Source organism: Salmo salar, chromosome ssa09 (assembly GCF_905237065.1).
Source record: "Salmo salar chromosome ssa09, Ssal_v3.1, whole genome shotgun sequence".
Lineage (NCBI taxonomy): Eukaryota > Metazoa > Chordata > Actinopteri > Salmoniformes > Salmonidae > Salmo > Salmo salar.
The window spans coordinates 144,496,888-144,518,807 of NC_059450.1; the positions used below are offsets into that span (position 1 = coordinate 144,496,888).

Consider the following 21,920-nt stretch of genomic DNA (forward strand, 5'->3'; position numbering starts at 1 on the left):
AATAAATAAATAATACCAAATCATTTATGTTTTGTCTCTGTCTTTCATCATTTTCCTTCAAGAGGCAGAATGTATCTCACAGGAGGAAGCATCCGAGCGAGTGAAACAGTGCTCCTCTGTTTCTCTACGTGTAGGCCGTCTACAGTGCCTTCAGAAAGTATTCAGATGTCTTGACTTCTTCCACATTTTGTTAGGTGACAGCCTGAGTTTCTCCCATTCGTCTCTGCACATCCTCTCAAACTCTGTCAGGTTGGATGGGGAGTGTTGATGCACAGCTATTTATTTAAGTGGAGGAGCGAGAGTGGAGGGGGTTTTGTTTGTAGGGGGATTTATTAGTTGTGGCAATTAGACTGCCTCTCCGTGTCTCTGCTCCTCCCAGATAAGCTGTTAGGCTGCACACCACAGATTCCACTGAGAACCTTCTGACATTCTATTTCTATACTTGCCCTACCTAGCAGGCGTCATGTGGATTGTTTGCTCCTGTACAAGGTGTCACTCTTAATTAGGCTGCTGGGATAATAAAAGTGAGGCTCCATTCCTTAAATGCCAGTGATACCTGTTTTTAGATCACCTAGAGTGCAGAGCGCAGGTACACATGCAGTGTTGAACACAGTTAATTAGATTTAGTGATACGTTGCATAGTGTGTCATGAAGTGGATACATGTGTAGGAGTGTGTTTGACTGAAGACAGCCAGTGAAAGGCAGAAGGTTTGGGGCTTTTTTGCAATGCTGTTGGGGCTACCCCCTTCAACTCCCCCCTACCTACACACATCCCCAACGTACACACACACACACACACACACACACACACACACACACACACACACACACACACACACACACACACACACACACACACACACACACACACACACACACACACACACACACACACACACACACACGTATGCATGTGTTAGTATGTGTCTCTGTATGTATGCATGAGAAAATACTTAAGTAAAAGCTCAGTTTTCCTCTTCTCAGAACGGTAGGGGAGACTGCTGTGCTGGAAGTCATTTGTGGCTGGAGTAATGCTTCCACTCTTCCCTGCTTCAGGTGTTCCCTCAGGGAGCTGTGGCTTTCTAGGTTTGGGGAAGGGGTGTTTGGCCAGGCAAGCCCTGAGCAGGAACAGACTGTCTGATAAAGCCATACAAGCCACAGGTTGAATGAGAATAGCATAGAATGGTTGGATAGGTACCACAGTAGTACAGTACTTTGGGTTTCTATCACTGGGACCTCAGGACATACATGGCTCACTAAGATTCATTTGTGAGTTTATACTCCCATCAAAACATGACAGATGGAGTTTTTTAAAACTCTGAATTCCTTTGGTCATAACTTCATGGGTGAGGAAATACAGAGCTTTTATACTGAGGGAATATTTTGCAATGTTAGGCGTGCAGTTTTGTCCTCACAAGGTCTGACCTTTTCTCTCGTTCCTCAGATCCGGGGAGGAAAGCTGATGATAACCAATGCCAGAAAAAGCGACGCTGGGAAGTATGTGTGTGTCGGGACCAATATGGTGGGAGAGAGGGAGAGTGAGATTGCTGAGCTCACTGTGCTCGGTAAGTAACCTTCCTCACACACGGTCACTCTCTGTTTCTGTCTCTGTCTCTGTCTCTCTCTCTGTATGTGTGTGTGTTTGTGTACAGTGAGGGTCCAGATGTTTTGTTTTGTGTGTGTCTCCAAGGAGACTAAATGGTGTCATCGACCCCTTCAAGAGGAGTGTGACATGGCCTTCACTCTAACAGTTATCCATGAATTGCCCCAGGAGCCCCCTGACCCCCTTTTCTCCCCCAGGAGCCCCACACCTCTCGAATGACTCCCCTTTTCTCCTCCCCTGACCCCCCCACCTGACCTCAGCACCTCTCCTCTGGCCAGCTGTGCCACATTCCACCATGACTGACCTTTGACCCCACAGCTCTCCGTTACCTCAGTTTATAGTCGCAGTATATTACTCTGTATTGACCTCAGTCGGCTGAACTTCTGACTGTCCTCTCCACTTCCTCTACTTCCTGTCCCACAAGGCCTCTCATCATCCCCTCCAACAGGGCCAACGCTAACATACACATATTCTTCTTTCCCACATAAGATACATTATTATATATGGAAATGACTTCAAAGGGTTCAGACCATACCTATGGCTTTGCCTATTTGAGTAAACAACACAACAGAAAAACTCATGACAGCCCCACACATTTACCGAGCACTTTTTCAAGCCAAAACTGAAGGGGATGTGAGGAGGGAGGGGAGGCAGAGAGGGAGGGGATATGAGGAGGGGTGAATGTGAGGAGGGAGGGGAGGGAGAGAGGGGGATGTGAGGAGTGAGGGAGAGAGCAGAGAGGAGGAAGGAGGGAGGGGAGAGAACAAATAGGTGAAAGGGGAGAGAGAGGAGAGAGAAGGAAGGGGAGAGAGAAGGAAGGGGAGAGAGAGGAGAGAGAAGGAAGGGGAGAGAGGAGAGAGAAGGAAGGGGAGAGAGGAGAGAGAAGGAAGGGGAGAGAGAAGGAAGGGTAGAGAGTCGAGAAAAGGGAGGTCAAACTATTGAGCTGCAATTGTTGAGCCTTGGGACATATTAAAAAACAAATGTTGGAGGAGAAGGTGATTAAAGGTATTAGGAAACCTGCTAAATGTTTCCTATGGAGAAGCTCTGTGTGTTGATGTGTCTCTGCTGAGGGAATAGAGGCTGGGGAGGGAGAGGGAGAGGTAGCTAAACTGGACCTGAGGGGGCAAGGGTGGTTAGATGGCTATCTGTTTTCATTTCAGAAGCTTTTTCCAACATTCATTTTTATTTAAATCCCTGCTGGAAGGTTAGGGGAATGGACTGCAACAGCAGGATTTTACAGGACCTCTCAGATGATCATGACAAAGGGCAACGAGGGTAGCTGTGATTACTAAAACACACTGCTAATGTTAGCACTGAGACTCTGCTACAATATGACTGATCGGCAAGATGGTTCAATCCCCATACAGTGCTAAAGATACAGTACAGTCACATACTATAATATACTATGATATACTATGCTATGATATACTATGCTATACTATACTATGATATACTATACTATGATACACTATACGATACTATGGTATACTATGCTATGATATATTATACTATGATATACTATGCTATGCTATACTATGACATAGTATACTAAGCTAAACTATACAATTATATACTATACTATGATATACTATGCTATGATATACTATACTATGAGATACTGTGCTATGATATACTATACTATGATATACTATACAATGATATACTGTGCTATGATGTGCCATGCTATGATATACCGTGTTATGATATACTATGCTATGATATAATATGCTATGATCTAATATGCTATGATATACTACACTATGATATACTATGATATGATATACTATGCCATGATATACAATTATATACTATGCTATGATGTACAATACCATGATATACTATGCAATACTATGATATACTATGCTATACTATACTATGATATACTATACTATGATATACTATACTATAATATACTATACTATGATATACTATGCTGTGATATACTATACTATGATATGCTATGATATACTATAATATATGATATGATATACTATGCTTTGATAGACTATACTATGATATACTATGCTATGCTATAGTATGCTATGATACACTGTGCTATGCTATACTATGATATACTATGCTTTGATAGACTATACTATGATATACTATGCTATGATATAATATGCTATGATATATGCTATGATATATGCTATGATATACCATGATATGATATACTATGATATAATATACTATGATATACTATACTATGATATACTATAATATGATACACTATACTATAATATGATATGCTATACTATGATATACTATACTATGCGATGATATACTATGATATGATATACTATGCTGTGATATACTATGCTATGATACACTATGCTATGATACACTATGCTATGCTATGATACACTATACTATATTATGCTATGATATACTATACTATGATATAATATACTAAGATATGATATATTTACTATGATATACTATACTATACTATGATATGATATATGATATACTATACCACAATATACTATACTCTAATATACTATGACATACTGTGACATGACATACTATGCTATGATATACTATGCTATGATATACTATGATATGATGTAATATGCTATGATGTAGTATACTATGATATACTATGCTATGATATACTATACTATGATATAGTATAAAATGATATACTATACAATGATTTGATATACTATACAATGATATGATATACTATACTATAATATATGATATAATATGCTACGCTATACTATACTATGCTACGCTATACTATGCTACGCTATGATATATTATACTATGATATGATATACTATACTATGATATACTGTGCTGTGATATACTATGCTGTACAATACTATGCTGTGATAGACTATGCTATGATAGACCATGCTATGATATACTATGCTATGCTATACTATGCTATGCTATATTATGCTATGCTATGCTATACTATGCTATGCTATGATATACTGTAATATGCTATGCTATATTATGCTATGCTATGCTATACTATGCTATGCTGTGATATACTATGCTATGATATGATATATTATACAATACAATGCTATGATATACTATACTATGCTATATTATGTTATGATATACTATGCTATTATATACTATACTACGCTATGCTATGCTATACTATACTATGCTATGATATACTGTGCTATGATATACTATGCTATACTATACTATTCTATCCTGTATAAATGCAGATACAGTGTACTGACATGCTGTAGACTTAGTACTGAATAGTCCTGTGCTATGTCATCTCTCTCTGCAGAGCGACCCAGCTTTGTGAAGCGTCCCGGTAGCCAGGTGGTGCTGGTGGACCAGAGCGTGGAGTTCAGGTGTGAGGCCCGGGGTGACCCAGTTCCCACCGTCCGCTGGAGGAAAGATGACGGAGACCTGCCCAAGGGAAGGTACTGTACTGTATGACTCATCTTCTGGCCCCCTTTATTACAACACAATCCCTTTCTCTCTTTCTATTTGATGCCTCGCTCCCTTTTGTCTGTCTGATGATCAGCATATACAGTAAGGTATGTGGTGTGTGTGTGCGTGCGTACGTGTTTGACCGATTCCCTGTGAATATTCCAGATATGAGATCCGTGAGGACCACACCCTGAAGATCCGTCGTCTGAGCTCTGCAGATGTGGGTTCTTACACCTGCGTGGCAGAGAACATGGTGGGCAGGGCGGAGGCGTCGGCCACCCTCACCGTCCACGGTAAGACCACCCAACTCTGTTACTTAATCTAGTAAAATACTGTGCAGGTTTACGAAGGTCAACGCACCAGTTAACTTGCACAGTCCTGTACATTGTTCGGTACGTGGTCCTGTTGTCGAGCCTCTATTGCTGAAAGGTATGTTGATTGTTCCAGATGTTTCAGTCTCTCTACTTGTATGGGTTACGGTGAGTTTTTGCACCTTAGACGTAATTTAGCTCAACCGCAATGCAATTATAACACCCAATTCTTGAGCTTGAAAAGTTATTACTTTCACCCATTCTCTCACAATTAGCTTATTGATTTCTAATAAAGGCCATCTGAAAATCCATAGAGGATCTTACACTTTACACATGGGAGCTCAATGATAATCAATTCCATTCACTGCATCCATAGGAGCGAGGACATTCCTTTAGAGGCAGCTCTCTGGTCATGTTTAAGATATGCTGTATCAGTGGTAGGCCTGTGGGGAGCCTCTGTGTGTCTCTGTCCATTGGACATCCTACTAACACAGTGAGAACAGAAAGCAGCTGGTCACAGAGTAGAAAGGAGTCATTCAGTAGAAAAGGGGGCCTGGATCCCCCCAACCCTTAAACCTCCTGGGAGCCACGCAGGTGGAACACTGGGGTCATTTAGCAGCAGGTTAATGTGAATATTGAGGAGCGGGATAGAAGGTGGTTCAGTGCACAGGGGATGGGGTCAGCAGGGTGGGGAGGTGTACATTGAGGGGTTGAAGTGACTCACCACTGGAGCAGAACGAGATGGGAATTGAGCTTGGACGAGGTAGATGGGAGGATGGTGGGGGGGTTTGGGTAGTAGAGGTTTGTGTGGTGAGGTCAGAAGTGTAAAATTGTATTCCCAGCAGTCCTCGAGATCTATGAAGAGATGGGACAAAAAAATCCCCCATCACCCCCCCCCCCCTCTCAGTACTAATACAGAACCCAATCTTCACATGTTTGTTCTCTGCAATTATTTATTGCTGCGTTCCACAGGCCAGTGATGTGTTGATTTCTTTGAGGAGCATGATTAGACCCTCCTGTCAATAACTTCATCTATATATCCAGTAATAACTTAATCAACATCCACCAATAATTTATTCAAGATATCCACCATAAAAAAAAAAAAATACAAATAGCCAATGAGAGCTACAGTAGACCTTTATTCAAACAAGCCATTTGCCACACAGACCTGCCATCATTCACTTTGAACTGGTCTGTGTGTTTACAGGCCGTTGCAACAGTGCGACTTCAGATCACTAGAACGCATTATCCAAATCCACAAAATACACCTGAATGGATTTCTAAAACTATGTAAACACCACAGGAGTCCTCTTACATTTGGGAACTTTACAGTCCTATTGATCAACCACCATGAAAAGGTAGGCTCTCTCTCACTCAGTTATAAACATCAACAAGGTCAACAACTAATGCTAACCAGAGCAAGATGAGCTAAATTCTAATGAAGGAACATTAGATAAACCCTCTCAGACTTTTTCAGCTAGTTGGCTGTCAAAATTGCACGGATAAACAATAGGGGAATTGTAGCCTCCTCGTCTTTCTGCAGCTTGTTGTTGCATGCTTGTCCAAACCAAGCACCCAAGCTAACTGGTTAAAGTTGGCTAGCTTGCTAGCGAGCTACTTCCAAACACACCTCACTCTGACCATTTTGCTTGCCGTTGCAGAGCTGATTAGGCTGTTTACATGTTATCTAGAGCGTTCTTGACTAACTATTATTTTTTGTGTTCGAATGCAAGAGATATGCTAACTGGATAACAGTCGTTCAAGTTCTTGCTAGCTAACCAAATGACACCTGCATCTCTAGCTGTGTATAGCCACCAAAAAATGATATGAGGGGAAAAAGTCAGTCACTCACCCAGTCCTCCAATGGCATGACATCCTCCTAGCAGCTAGCTAGCTAGCTAATGTTAGGCTCTGTGTTTTTAGATTGCTACATAAATACATACGCTAGCCTATTAGCCACGTTATGACTGACTTGTGATCATTGCCCTGGTTAGTTTGATTATATTGACAATCCCAGCCTTATTTACATTCGTCTGTTTTTGTCTAGAATATTGAGCATTGAAACTGAAATTGTGATTTACAACCTGATGGCAATATTTTTTTGGAATACCAAGAAATGTATTGGTGAATTATATTAATCATGCATTGAACTGCATCCATATTTAATTTATTTAACTAGGCAAGTCAATTGAACAAATTCTTATTTACAATGACGGCCTACCCCGGACCAAACCTGGACAATGCTGGGCCAATTGTGCGCCACTGTAACGCGTGTCGTGTGTGGAGGACCAAGACGCAACAGGGAAGTGTATACTCATCTTCTCTTTTAATACTGAAGAAGGAGAAACAAATATACAATTAACGGAAACGACACTAACAGTTCTGTCAGATGACAAGCACAAAACAGAATACAACTAACTACCCACAATACAAACAAACCCCTAATTATAGGACCTTCAATCAGAAGCAACGAGGAGCCGCTGCTTCCAATTGAAGGTCAAAAACAAAACTGCACATAGAAACAGAGTGACTAGAATAAACATAGAAAATGCCCTAACATAGAAATTATACCAAAACTCTAGACCACTCTAATCAAACAACCACTTACATATGATAACTTTCACATTTCATAAATTCTTAGAATGTTTTGTCCAGGAACGGAGTCTACACAAACCGGTGCGCTATAGTCCGGGCTCCCAAGTGGCGCAGCGGTCTAAGGCACTGCTACTCAGTGCTAGAGGCATCACTACAGACCCTGGTTTGATTCCAGGCTGTGTCACAACCAGCCATGATTAGGAGTCCCATAGAGTGGCTGTCACGTTCTGACCTGTAAAGGTGGTATTTGTTAGTGTTTAGTATGGTCAGGACGTAGCAGGGGGTATTTTGTTTATATGTTTCGGGGATTGTTAGTCTATGTGTATAGACAAGGGGTGTTTGTCATATTTTTTATGTGTCATATTCTTCCTGGAAGCTAAAATGCTGTCAGTTCCACTTGAAATACAACAATGTTTCACACATACACAAGTGATTTTCAAAGAGATGGCTGACAATAGCAAGCGTGCTGCAATAAAAAACACAGTTCCACTCACCAGATGATGATGATCATTTGAAACTTAACTTCTTGTTGAAAGTTATTCTTCAGCCGCTGCAAACTAGCCGACAACAAAAGCTAGCTAGCTAGACAGTGGGAAAACTACTGCTCACTATTGACCTGTTGGCCTTCAAGAAGGCAGAAGTTTCCATGTGTTCTTGTAAAAACAGTCCAACTCATTAATTAATTGATTCCACTGTCACTCCAACATTTTGCCCTAATACAGTTGAATGGAAGATGCCTTTATCTAGCTCCTGATGGCCTAGCCAATGGCTGACCTAGCTATCTAGATTTATCTCCCCAGAGACCAGCAAAGAAATATCCATATTGGATATTTTTTTCTCTTCAGTGTTAACCCTTTCATTTTCAACAAAAACTAAAGAGATTAAATCAGAACATAATTGAAAATAATATAATGATCATTATTATTATAATCATTCTTTTATAAATCCTTAGACCTTTTCTGAAGGCGTAGAAGACCCATTGTTCCACACTGTGTTTGGGTTAGTAATAATTTTTAGAGTGGCTCTATTTTCCCCCAGGATGCATTTTTTCACTATTCTGAATGTCTAAAGAATCCAGATGTTGTTCTGAAATATGAACCCAGAAATACTGGACATTTAAAACTCTTAATATGATGGTGATTTGACAAAATTACAGTCATGGTATTGAATTGGACTCGCATTTTTCTGGTCTCGGTCTCGGTTTTGACTCGGTCTCAGATGCCTTGTTCCCCTCCCGGTCTCTGTCTCACCCCCCCCTGGTCTCGGTCTTGATTCGGTCTCGGACGCCTGGTCCCCCTCCTGGTCTCAGTTTTGACTCGGTCTCGGACGCCTGGTCCCCCTCCCGGTCTCGGTTTTGACTCGGTCTCAGACGCCTTGTCCCCCTCCCGGTCTCGCTCTTGACTCGGTCTCACCCCCCCTCTGGTCTCGGTCTTGACTCAGTCTCGCCCCCCCTCTGGTCTTGGTCTGGACATGGACTCAATTTGCTCCGGTCTTGGTCTTGAATCGGTCTCGCTTTAGCTGGTCTCGAACACAACACTCACTCTGTCCCTAACATCAATATATCCAACTCTCTGGTTGACTTTCCTGCTTGCGCTGCCACTCTAATGAAGGCCTAGCTAATGAAAGAGAACAACTTTGATGTTTGTTAATGTTACTACCAGGAGCTGTATCTGTGACTTAACAGCAGGGTTAAAAGTAAGAAACACAATACACTCTGTCCCTAACACACCATTCAGAACTACAGGATCAGGCTAGAGAAAAACAGGATGTTACTGAATTTGACCCATTTTCCCTTTTTTTTTTTTATTAATGACCCTGTTCTGTATGACCTCATAAGCAGTGTCTCATCTCACATGCTATGCCTGTATTAGAGGAAGCATGCAGGATGAGGTCAGACCCTGTATTAGAGGAAGCATGCAGGATGAGGTCAGACCCTGTATTAGAGGAAGCATGCAGGATGAGGTGAGACCCTGTATTAGAGGAAGCATGCAGGATGAGGTGAGACCCTGTATTAGAGGAAGCATGCAGGATGAGGTGAGACCCTGTATTAGAGGAAGCATGCAGGATGAGGTGAGACCCTGTATTAGAGGAAGCATGCAGGATGAGGTCAGACCCTGTATTAGAGGAAGCATGCAGGATGAGGTGAGACCCTGTATTAGAGGAAGCATGCAGGATGAGGTGAGACCCTGTATTAGAGGAAGCATGCAGGATGAGGTGAGACCCTGTATTAGAGGAAGCATGCAGGATGAGGTAAGACCCTGTATTAGAGGAGTCATGCAGGATGAGGTAAGACCCTGTACATTTTTTGTCATTTAGCAGACGCTCTTATCCAGAGCGACTTACAGTAGTGAATGCATACATTTCATACATTTTTTTTTTTGCTGGCCCCCCGTGGGAATCGAACCCACAACCCTGGCGTTGCAAACACCATGCTCTACCAACTGAGCTACAGGGAAGGCTGTATTAGAGGAAGCATGCAGGATGAGGTAAGACCCTGTATTAGAGGAAGCATGCAGGATGAGGTAAGACCCTGTATTAGAGGAGGCATGCAGGATGAGGTAAGACCCTGTATTAGAGGAAGCATGCAGGATGAGGTGAGACCCTGTATTAGAGGAAGCATGCAGGATGAGGTAAGACCCTGTATTAGAGGAAGCATGCAGGATCAGGTAAGACCCTGTATTAGAGGAAGCATGCAGGATGAGGTAAGACCCTGTATTAGAGGAAGCATGCAGGATGAGGTAAGACCCTGTATTAGAGGAAGCATGCAGGATGAGGTAAGACCCTGTATTAGAGGAGGCATGCAGGATGAGGTAAGACCCTGTATTAGAGGAAGCATGCAGGATGAGGTAAGGCATCTCACAGTAAATAGGGTGCATCATCAAAGACTTTGTGCCACTTAATAACTAAAGGAAGCGTTTACCTCCTCTAGCTAGGGAGGGAGAGGGAGAGGAGGAGGGGGATGGGGAGAGGGAGAAGGAGAAGGAGAGAGGATTTCGTCATGTCATATTTGCTTCCGGTCTGATGCTTGTCAGGAGAGCAAGCACATTAAATGACTGATCTGTCATACGTGTTATCGATTTAAAAATTATTATGAGTGTCCTGTCAGATCACTGTAGATAACAGGAAAGAGGGAAGGAACCCAAAGGGAGAGATTAAGGCACAAATAACATGTTTATTTAAAATAACATTCAGGACAGGAAGGCTGCTAATGCGTTGCGTAGGATTTCTTACACAGTTGCCGCTGGTTTAATGTCATTTCAGTGGTAGTGAATTGTTGGCTCAGACGGTGGGTTACACTGGAGTAAATTAGATATTCTGCTCCTATGTGGAATTAATGTCAATATTCTAAGAATTCAATGCTCTGCCAGTAACTCCCAGATGAGGGTACTGAAGCCCCATTTAAGTGCTTGGATCGGGCTTGGATCGGGCTTGGATCGGGCTTGGATCAAGAAGGAAAGTTCACAGCGTCACAGTATTGCGACCTGTAGCTGGAAACATGATTGGATATTTTGTTGATTACAATATGTTATGTGAACAGTATATTCCTTTTAATAGTTTTTGGTTGAATCAAAAGTATTATACTCATTTATCATAACTCTAAAAGTGAAATCTTAAAATAGTTATATGCTGGTTTGTTTGGCCCATTCATTCCAGAATGGACAGACAGTGTTTTTTTCTTCACACCTCTCATGGCCAGATCCTCAGTGAACAATGTCAGCATTGTATCGTGTGCCAGGGGCTATTTTTCTTTCTCACTGCTCTGCTCTCATTACTAACTTAATCAGTGAATTATTGTTTTCAAATGTGTTTGCCTGTCTGTAACACCTCCTCTGAACTTATAAACACGTTAAGTCAAATATTACATTTATTGACGTAAGAAACACATGAATGGCCACACCAAGGGCTTGGTTATATAAAGGTGATATGAAAACCTACAGACACTGGTTCTGTGGTGGTGTTTGTGTTTTGTTAATTAAGGGATGGGTATTCACCATTGGGAATATATTATTCACTGGTAAAATAATGCAGGGAACCAATGGGCTTCCCTCCGCTCATCATTTTGCCGATAGTTGTGATTTATTTGTGGAAAGGACAAATGGAGTGGAAGCCCCTAGAGTGGTATGACTAACAACCCATGGAAAGGGACTGGAATGGAAGCCCCTAGAGTGGTATGACTAACAACCCATGGAAAGGGACTGGAATGGAAGCCCCTAGAGTGGTTTGACTAACAACCCATGGAAAGGGACTGGAATGGAAGCCCCTAGAGTGGTATGACTAACAACCCATGGAAAGGGACTGGAATGGAAGCCCCTAGAGTGGTAGGACTAACAACCCATGGAAAGGGACTGGAATGGAAGCCCCTAGAGTGGTTTGACTAACAACCCATGGAAAGGGACTGGAGTGGAAGCCCCTAGAGTGGTTTGACTAACAACCCATGGAAAGGGACTGGAATGGAAGCCCCTAGAGTGGTAGGACTAACAACCCATGGAAAGGGACTGGAATGGAAGCCCCTAGAGTGGTATGACTAACAACCCATGGAAAGGGACTGGAATGGAAGCCCCTAGAGTGGTTTGACTAACAACCCATGGAAAGGGACTGGAATGGAAGCCCCTAGAGTGGTAGGACTAACAACCCATGGAAAGGGACTGGAATGGAAGCCCCTGGAGTGGTATGACTAACAACCCATGGAAAGGGACTGGAGTGGAAGCCCCTAGAGTGGTATGACTAACAACCCATGGAAAGGGACTGGAATGGAAGCCCCTAGAGTGGTAGGACTAACAACCCATGGAAAGGGACTGGAATGGAAGCCCCTAGAGTGGTATGACTAACAACCCATGGAAAGGGACTGGAATGGAAGCCCCTAGAGTGGTAGGACTAACAACCCATGGAAAGGGACTGGAATGGAAGCCCCTAGAGTGGTTTGACTAACAACCCATGGAAAGGGACTGGAAGGAGAAATACAAGCGCTGCCTAAACACCCAGAGAAAGTTAGCAAGGGAACCTACATCATCTAGCCACTCCAATGTGCTCAGCAGAGCCTTCTCTTCATTAGCTGTTCTCATATTATTCAAGGAAGCCCTCTGTAGTCAGTCATGAAGGGTACTATACATTAGACCCAGAACAAGCTGTTAAAAGCCAGGCCACACAGTCAGGACTCTTATTGCCGCTTTCCACATCTCCTACATATAAATATCAACAGCATATCAATCTTTATCATGTTACAAATGTAACCAAATAGAAGGACTCCTTTCTGTTTTCCATAATAATCCCATAGCCTTGTGATGGTTACAGCATGCCAATCTACATACAGCCTGCTTATGGCCTTGTTGTGGAGGATCAGGACAGGTCTAAGCGACTAGTGAAAAAGTGTTTACAGATCTACACACACACGCTAACACAGACACACACACATGCTAACACACACACATATATAAACACACATACACACACATATATAAACACACACACACACAAACACACATATATAAACTCAGCAAAAAAATAAACGTCCCTTTTTCAGGACCCAAAGATCTTCATTGTAAAGGGTTTAAACACTGTTTCCCATTCTTGTTCAATGAACCATAAACAATTCATGAACATGCACCTGTGGAACGGTCATTAAGACACTAACAGCTTACAGACGGTAGGCAATTAAGGTCACAGTTATGAAAACTTACGACACTAAAGAGGCCTTTCTACTGACTTAAAAACACAAAAAGAAAGATGCCCAGGGTCCCTGCTCATCTGCGTGAACATGCCTTAGACATCCTGCAAGGAGGCATGAGGACTGCAGATGTGGCCAGGGCAATAAATTGCAATGTCCGTACTGCCTAAGACAGCGCTACAGGGAGACAGGAAAGACAGCTGATCGTCCTCGCAGTGGCAGACCACGTGTAACAACACCTGCACAGGATCGGTACATCCGAACATTACACCTGCGGGACAGGTACAGGATGGCAACAACTACTGCCCGAGTTACACCATCCCCGGCAACAACGTCACCTATGGTCACAAACCCACCGTCGCTGGACCAGACAGGACTGGCAAAAAGTGCTCTTCACTGACGAGTCGCGGTTTTGTCTCACCAGGGATGATTGTTGGATTCGCGTTTATCGTCGAAGGAATGAGCGTTACACCGAGGCCTGTACTCTGGAGCAGGATCGATTTGGAGGTGGAGGGTCCGTCATGGTCTGGGGCGGTGTGTCACAGCATCATCTGACCAAGCTTGATGTCATTGCAGGCAATCTCAACGCTGTGCGTTACAGGGAAGACATCCTCCTCCCTCATGTGGTACCCTTCCTGCAGGATCATCCTGACATGACCCTCCAGCATGACAATGCCACCAGCCATACTGCTCGTTCTATGTGTGATTTCCTGCAAGACAGGAATGTCAGTGTTCTGCCATGGTCATCTAGGAGCCCGGATCTCAATCCCATTGAGCATGTCTGGGACCTGTTGGATCTGAGGGTGAGGGCTAGGGCCATTCCCCCCAGAAATGTCTGGGAACTTCCAGGTGCCTTGGTGGAAGAGTGGGGTAACATCTCACAGCAAGAACTGGCAAATCTGGTGCAGTCCATGAGGAGGTGATGCACTGCAGTACTTAATGCAGCTGGTGGCCACACCAGATACTGACTATTCCTTTTGATTTTGACCCCCCCTTTGTTCAAGGACACATTATTCCATTTCTGTTAGTCACATGTCTGTGGAACTTGTTCAGTTTATGCCTCAATTGTTGAATCTTGTTATGTTCATACAAATATTTACACATGTTAAGTTTGCTGAAAATAAACGCAGTTGACAGTGAGAGGACGTTTCTATTTTTGCTGAGTTTCTAAACACACTCTAACAGACACAATGGGAGCTCCGATTAACCAGACTAAAGCCTTAGCGTGCGTTTCTCTCCCAGTGCTAATATGATCTTATGAACGGCAGCAACCCTGTTCCAGTCCCTATGAACCACTCTACAGGGTCTCTGGCACACAGAAGACCCCCAGTGGGCAGGGGGCTACACTGCTTTATGGTCCCCCCACTCCCTCTGATCAGATCACAGATAGAGCCTGACATAGACACAAACACACATACACTCCAGCCCCAGCACTGCGTGGCATTTTAGCCCCAGTAAAGTTTTGACCCAGACAGGTTTAGAGCTGACCTCTCCCCCAGGTTCCAGACTGGTTTAGAGCTGACCTCTCCCCCAGGTTCCAGACAGGTTTAGAGCTGAACTCTCCCCCAGGTTCCAGACAGGTTTAGAGCTGATCTCTCCCTCCAGGTTCCAGACAGGTTTAGAGCTGACCTCTCCCCCAGGTTCCAGACAGGTTTAGAGCTGACCTCTCCCCCAGGTTCCAGACAGGTTTAGAGCTGACCTCTCCCTCCAGGTTCCAGACAGGTTTAGAGCTGAACTCTCCCTCCAGGTTCCAGACAGGTTTAGAGCTGACCTCTCCCTCCAGGTTCCAGACAGGTTTAGAGCTGACCTCTCCTCCAGGTTCCAGACAGGTTTAGAGCTGAACTCTCCCCCAGGTTCCAGACAGGTTTAGAGCTGACCTCTCCCCCAGGTTCCAGACAGGTTTAGAGCTGACCTCTCCCCCAGGTTCCAGACAGGTTTAGAGCTGACCTCTCCCCCAGGTTCCAGACAGGTTTAGAGCTGACCTCTCCCTCCAGGTTCCAGACAGGTTTAGAGCTGACCTCTCCCTCCAGGTTCCAGACAGGTTTAGAGCTGACCTCTCCCCAGGTTCCAGACAGGTTTAGAGCTGAACTCTCCCTCCAGGTTCCAGACAGGTTTAGAGCTGATCTCTCCTCAAGGTTCCAGACAGGTTTAGAGCTGACCTCTCCCCCAGGTTCCAGACAGGTTTAGAGCTGACCTCTCCCCCAGGTTCCAGACAGGTTTAGAGCTGACCTCTCCCTCCAGGTTCCAGACAGGTTTAGAGCTGACCTCTCCCCCAGGTTCCAGACAGGTTTAGAGCTGACCTCTCCCCCAGGTTCCAGACAGGTTTAGAGCTGACCTCTCCCCCAGGTTCCAGACAGGTTTAGAGCTGACCTCTCCCCCAGGTTCCAGACAGGTTTAGAGCTGACCTCTCCTCCAGGTTCCAGACAGGTTTAGAGCTGACCTCTCCTCCAGGTTCCAGACAGGTTTAGAGCTGACCTCTCCCTCCAGGTTCCAGACAGGTTTAGAGCTGACCTCTCCCTCCAGGTTCCAGACAGGTTTAGAGCTGACCTCTCCCTCCAGGTTCCAGACAGGTTCAGAGCTGACCTCTCCCCCAGGTTCCAGACAGGTTTAGAGCTGACCTCTCCCCCAGGTTCCAGACAGGTTTAGAGCTGACCTCTCCCTCCAGGTTCCAGACAGGTTTAGAGCTGACCTCTCCCTCCAGGTTCCAGACAGGTTTAGAGCTGACCTCTCCCTCCAGGTTCCAGACAGGTTTAGAGCTGACCTCTCCCCCAGGTTCCAGACAGGTTTAGAGCTGACCTCTCCCTCCAGGTTCCAGACAGGTTTAGAGCTGACCTCTCCTCCAGGTTCCAGACAGGTTTAGAGCTGACCTCTCCTCCAGGTTCCAGACAGGTTTAGAGCTGACCTCTCCCTCCAGGTTCCAGACAGGTTTAGAGCTGAACTCTCCCTCCAGGTTCCAGACAGGTTTAGAGCTGACCTCTCCCCCAGGTTCCAGACAGGTTTAGAGCTGACCTCTCCCCCAGGTTCCAGACAGGTTTAGAGCTGACCTCTCCCCCAGGTTCCAGACAGGTTTAGAGCTGACCTCTCCCCAGGTTCCAGACAGGTTTAGAGCTGAACTCTCCCTCCAGGTTCCAGACAGGTTTAGAGCTGACCTCTCCCCCAGGTTCCGGACAGGTTTAGAGCTGACCTCTCCCCAGGTTCCAGACAGGTTTAGAGCTGACCTCTCCTCCAGGTTCCAGACAGGTTTAGAGCTGACCTCTCCCCCAGGTTCCAGACAGGTTTAGAGCTGATCTCTCCCCAGGTTCCAGACAGGTTTAGAGCTGACTTCTCCCCCAGGTTCCAGGTCCACCACTGTGATCACAGCAGCATGGTAAAGGTCGGGTTACCTCATTAAAGGCTTAGATACACATGAATGGAGTTGTGTCTGTAGGGAGGTGTCTGTAGGGAGGTGTCTGCAGGGAGGTGTCTGTAGGGAGGTGTCTGTAGGGAGGTGTCTGTAGGGAGGTGTCTGTAGGGAGGTGTCTGTGGGGAGCTGTGTATAGGGAGGTGTCTGTAGGGAGGTGTCTGTAGGGAGGTGTGTATAGGGAGGTGTCTGCAGGGAGGTGTCTGTGGGGAGGTGTCTGTAGGGAGCTGTGTATAGGGAGATGTCTGTAGATAGGTGTCTGTGGGGAGCTGTGTATAGGGAGGTGTCTGCAGGGAGGTGTCTGTGGGGAGGTGTCTGTGGGGAGGTGTCTGTAGGGAGGTGTCTGTGGGGAGGTGTCTGTAGGGAGATGTGTATAGGGAGGTGTCTGCAGGGAGGTGTCTGTAGGGAGGTGTCTGTGGGGAGGTGTCTGTAGGGAGGTGTCTGTGGGGAGGTGTCTGTAGGGAGGTGTCTGTGGGGAGGTGTCTGTAGGGAGGTGTCTGCAGGGAGGTGTCTGCAGGGAGGTGTGTATAGGGAGGTGTCTGCAGGGATGTGTCTGTAGGGAGGTGTCTGTGGGGAGGTGTCTGTAGGGAGGTGTCTGTATGGAGGTGTGTATAGGGAGGTGTCTGTAGGGAGGTGTCTGTGGGGAGGTGTCTGTGGGGAGGTGTCTGTAGGGAGGTGTCTGCAGGGAGGTGTCTGCAGGGAGGTGTCTGTAGGGAGGTGTCTGTGGGGAGGTGTCTGTAGGGAGGTGTCTGTAGGGAGCTGTGTATAGGGAGGTGTCTGTAGGGAGGTGTCTGTGGGGAGGTGTCTGTGGGGAGGTGTCTGTAGGGAGATGTGTATAGGGAGGTGTCTGCAGGGAGATGTCTGTGGGGAGGTGTCTGTAGGGAGCTGTGTATAGGGAGGTGTCTGTGGGGAGGTGTCTGTAGGGAGGTGTGTATAGGGAGGTGTCTGCAGGGAGGAGTCTGCGGGGAGGTGTCTGTAGGGAGGTGTCTGTGGGGAGGTGTCTGTAGGGAGGTGTCTGTAGGGAGGTGTCTGTGGGGAGGTGTCTGTAGGGAGGTGTCTGTAGGGAGGTGTCTGTAGGGAGCTGTGTATAGGGAGGTGTCTGTAGGGAGGTGTCTGTGGGGAGGTGTCTGTGGGGAGGTGTCTCCAGGGAGGTGTCTGTAGGGAGGTGTCTGCAGGGAGGTGTCTGCAGGGAGGTGTCTGTAGGGAGGTGTCTGCAGGGAGGTGTCTGTAGGGAGGTGTCTGCAGGGAGGTGTCTGCAGGAAGGTGTCTGTAGGGAGGTGTCTGTAGGGAGGTGTGTATAGGGAAGTGTCTGTAGGGAGGTGTCTGTAGGGAGGTGTCTGCAGGGAGGTGTCTGTAGGGAGGTGTCTGTAGGGAGGTGTGTATAGGGAGGTGTCTGTAGGGAGGTGTCTGTAGGGAGGTGTCTGTAGGGAGGTGTCTGTAGTGAGGTGTCTGCAGGGAGGTGTCTGTAGGGAGGCGTCTATAGGGAGGTGTCTGCAGGGAGGTGTGTATAGGGAAGTGTCTGTAGGGAGGTGTCTGTAGGGAGGTGTCTGTAGGGAGGTGTCTGTAGTGAGGTGTCTGTAGGGAGGTGTCTATAGGGAGGTGTCTGCAGGGAGGTGTCTGTAGGGAGGTGTGTATAGGGAAGTGTCTGTAGGGAGGTGTCTGTAGGGAGGTGTCTGTAGGGAGGTGTCTACAGGGAGGTGTCTGTAGGGAGGTGTCTGTAGGGAGGTGTCTGTAGGGAGGTGTCTGTAGGGAGGTGTGTATAGGGAGGTGTGTATAGGGAGGTGTCTGTAGGGAGGTGTCTGTAAGGAGGTGTCTGTAGGGAGGTGTCTGCAGGGAGGTGTCTGCAGGGAGGTGTCTGTAGGGATGTGTCTGTAGGGAGGTGTGTATAGGGAGGTGTCTGTAGGGAGGTGTCTGTAGGGAGGTGTCTGTAGGGAGGTGTCTGCAGGGAGGTGTCTACAGGGAGGTGTCTGTAGGGAGGTGTCTGTAGGGAGTGAGGGTGTGTGTGAGGGTGTGTATCTTTATGGGTGTGTGTGCTGAATGCGGTCTTGTGTAGGTGTGTGGGGGTGAGTGCATGTGTGTATGTACGTGTGTGTGTGTGCCTCGTGTGTGTGTGTGTGTGTGTGTGTGTGTGTGTGTGTGTGTGTGTGTGTGTGTGTGTGTGTGTGTGTGTGTGTGTGTGTGTGTGTGTGTGTGTGTGTGTGAGATACAGCGATTTCTCCTTGGTATAACACACAGATACACACCTTTTGAAGTGAGCCTTATCTGCATTTAAAAGCCAGTGATATGTGGGGGGAGGGGCGAGGGGAGGGTCATTACTCTGAGTGACAGCGTTTATGTTTCTGTGGGAGCCGCTGAGGCAGACAGATTAGATAAGGTGACTGATAGGCTGGGGAAGATTTATGGCCAGAGAGTGACAGTTAACATTCACCTTGTGGTTTTATGGCATGGTGGTCCATATGCAAGACTACCCTTAGTGGTTGGAGAGGGGCTGGTCCTCAGGAGACTCTAAAACCTCATTAGTCGAGAGAGAGAGGAGAGGAGAGGAGAGGAGAGGAGAGGAGAGGAGAGGAGAGGAGAGGAGAGGAGAGGAGAGGAGAGGAGAGGAGAGGAGAGGAAAGGAGAGGAGAGGAGAGGAGAGGGTCACCTTCATCCCCCTTCAACCTGGTTGGAGAATAAACACTTTTAAACCTTTGTTTTGTTTTTCTTAAAATATTGTATTTGTTTAGTTGTTCATGTTTCTTTTTAATATGTGCTCTTGAGGAGACATGGGTAAAGACAGAGTCTCGGAACAACGTCATGCAGAGAATACTGTAGAAAGTGTATGGATGTACTGATGTAGGTCATGCAGAGAATACTGTTGAAAGTGTATGGATGTACTGATGTAGGTCATGCAGAGAATACTGTTGAAAGTGTATGGATGTACTGATGTAGGTCATGCAGAGAATACTGTAGAAAGTGTATGGATGTACTGATGTAGGTCATGCAGAGAATACTGTTGAAAGTGTATGGATGTACTGATGTAGGTCATGCAGAGAATACTGTTGAAAGTGTATGGATGTACTGATGTAGGTCATGCAGAGAATACTGTTGAAAGTGTATGGATGTACTGATGTAGGTCATGCAGAGAATACTGTTGAAAGTGTATGGATGTACTGATGTAGGTCATGCAGAGAATACTGTTGAAAGTGTATGGATGTACTGATGTAGGTCATGCAGAGAATACTGTTGAAAGTGTATGGATGTACTGATGTAGGTCATGCAGAGAATACTGTTGAAAGTGTATGGATGTACTGATGTAGGTCATGCAGAGAATACTGTTGAAAGTGTATGGATGTACTGATGTAGGTCATGCAGAGAATACTGTTGAAAGTGTATGGATGTACTGATGTAGGTCATGCAGAGAATACTGTTGAAAGTGTATGGATGTACTGATGTAGGTCATGCAGAGAATACTGTTGAAAGTGTATGGATGTACTATGTGTTTGTTGTTGCTATTCATTGTTTTTCTGCATTATTTGCACATGTGTAATGAGTCATCAATGTGCTTCAGTTCCCGCTGGACTGGCCCCACATGTCTCATATTCATTCAGTAACAATGACATGATTATTTTTACCCATGGAAAATCCTATTGTTGCCTTTTTCCTAATCATGTTATTGTATTTCATGGTGTTGTTTATGATTTATTTATTCATCTCTTGCCTTGTGTGTTGTTCTGTTGTCTTTCTGTTTCCTTTTAGTCATGTCTGGTAAGTTGAAATGTCACCTGTCACCTATTCACCCTGACGCCATGACAGAAACAGGAAGCTGTCACAGCACCACCCCCCTCCATACTCCTCCCATCACCCTCCTCCCACCAATCAGCACTTATGTTTCAGTTGTCACGGGAAACAGTGACAAAAGGACATTAATGGGTAAAAATCTGCTCTATGGCCTGAGTAATTCAAGGTAAAACCAAATCATTTCATTATACTACCCCCACCCCCTTGTTGTGTTGCTTTATGCATTACCAAATATCTCATCTTACCTGTGGACAAATTGTGTCTGTATGTGGAGTGACAGGCTGCAGATTGCTTTTATGTATGTGATACCTGGCCCGTATCAGCGTTAAGATGTCTGGGGCGTAGTAATACTGTATTCTCCAGGCGTACGCACCCGCTGTCCTCTGAGATGAAGGTGTAAATCGCCCAGCCGGTGGCCCTCAGCATTCAGGCTGTGTCCCTCCACACAGGCCTATTAGCACAGCGAGGCCCGGTGTCACTGCAGAGCTCTGTGTGACATTGGGCGGTGACATAGCGCTTCACTCTGAAACAGAATTTGTCATTAAGATGCATAGATGCTGCATCCTGGCTGGGCCTGGTCCTGGATGCTCCTATTGGAGGGTGTCAGCTTGGACAGATGGCTCATTTATCCCCCATTTCCATGTAAATGTTTTTGGTGTGTCCTTGCCCATGCTAATGCAGAGACCCACAGGGTTCACACTCCTGTTTTCTCTATTCATTAAACTGTTAATATATACAGTACACAGCCTGCATTATGGAATGGACTGACTTTCAGTTTTGAGTAATCTTCCATCCACGCACCAGCAACGCCCAAAGTCTACTCTAAACTGCCTGAATCCTCATCCAAGGCTCATTTAAATACGGAGACCATAACTGTTACATTCAAATTCCTTTGTTTTCCATTCAAATGAAACTGTAATGTCTAATATCTCTGTCTGATGTTATGCGATGCTGTGTCAGTATGTTAGCTAACTGTCCCCATGCCTGTCCCGTAGTGCCCCCTGTGTTTGTGGTGCGGCCCAGGAACCAGGTGGTGGCGGTGGGGAGGACCGTCACCTTCCAGTGTGAGGCAACAGGAAACCCTCAACCTGCTATCTTCTGGCAGAGAGAGGGCAGCCAGGTGAGAGGCTGTGGGGGACCTACAGTACACCAGGAACC

The 21,920-nt window shown here is 45.7% G+C and overlaps 1 protein-coding gene across 1 annotated transcript in view; it reads left to right on the forward strand.

Annotated features, from left to right (window-relative positions):
- LOC106613194 (roundabout homolog 1) overlaps positions 1-21,920 on the forward strand; it is a 333,867-nt gene that overhangs the window by 215,784 nt on the left and 96,163 nt on the right. Inside the window, exons 4-8 of the mRNA XM_014215221.2 lie at positions 1,445-1,565; positions 4,863-5,001; positions 5,177-5,304; positions 20,721-20,729; positions 21,758-21,882. Coding sequence (XP_014070696.2) covers positions 1,445-1,565; positions 4,863-5,001; positions 5,177-5,304; positions 20,721-20,729; positions 21,758-21,882 — 522 coding nt within the window. The remainder of the gene's footprint in view (positions 1-1,444; positions 1,566-4,862; positions 5,002-5,176; positions 5,305-20,720; positions 20,730-21,757; positions 21,883-21,920) is intronic.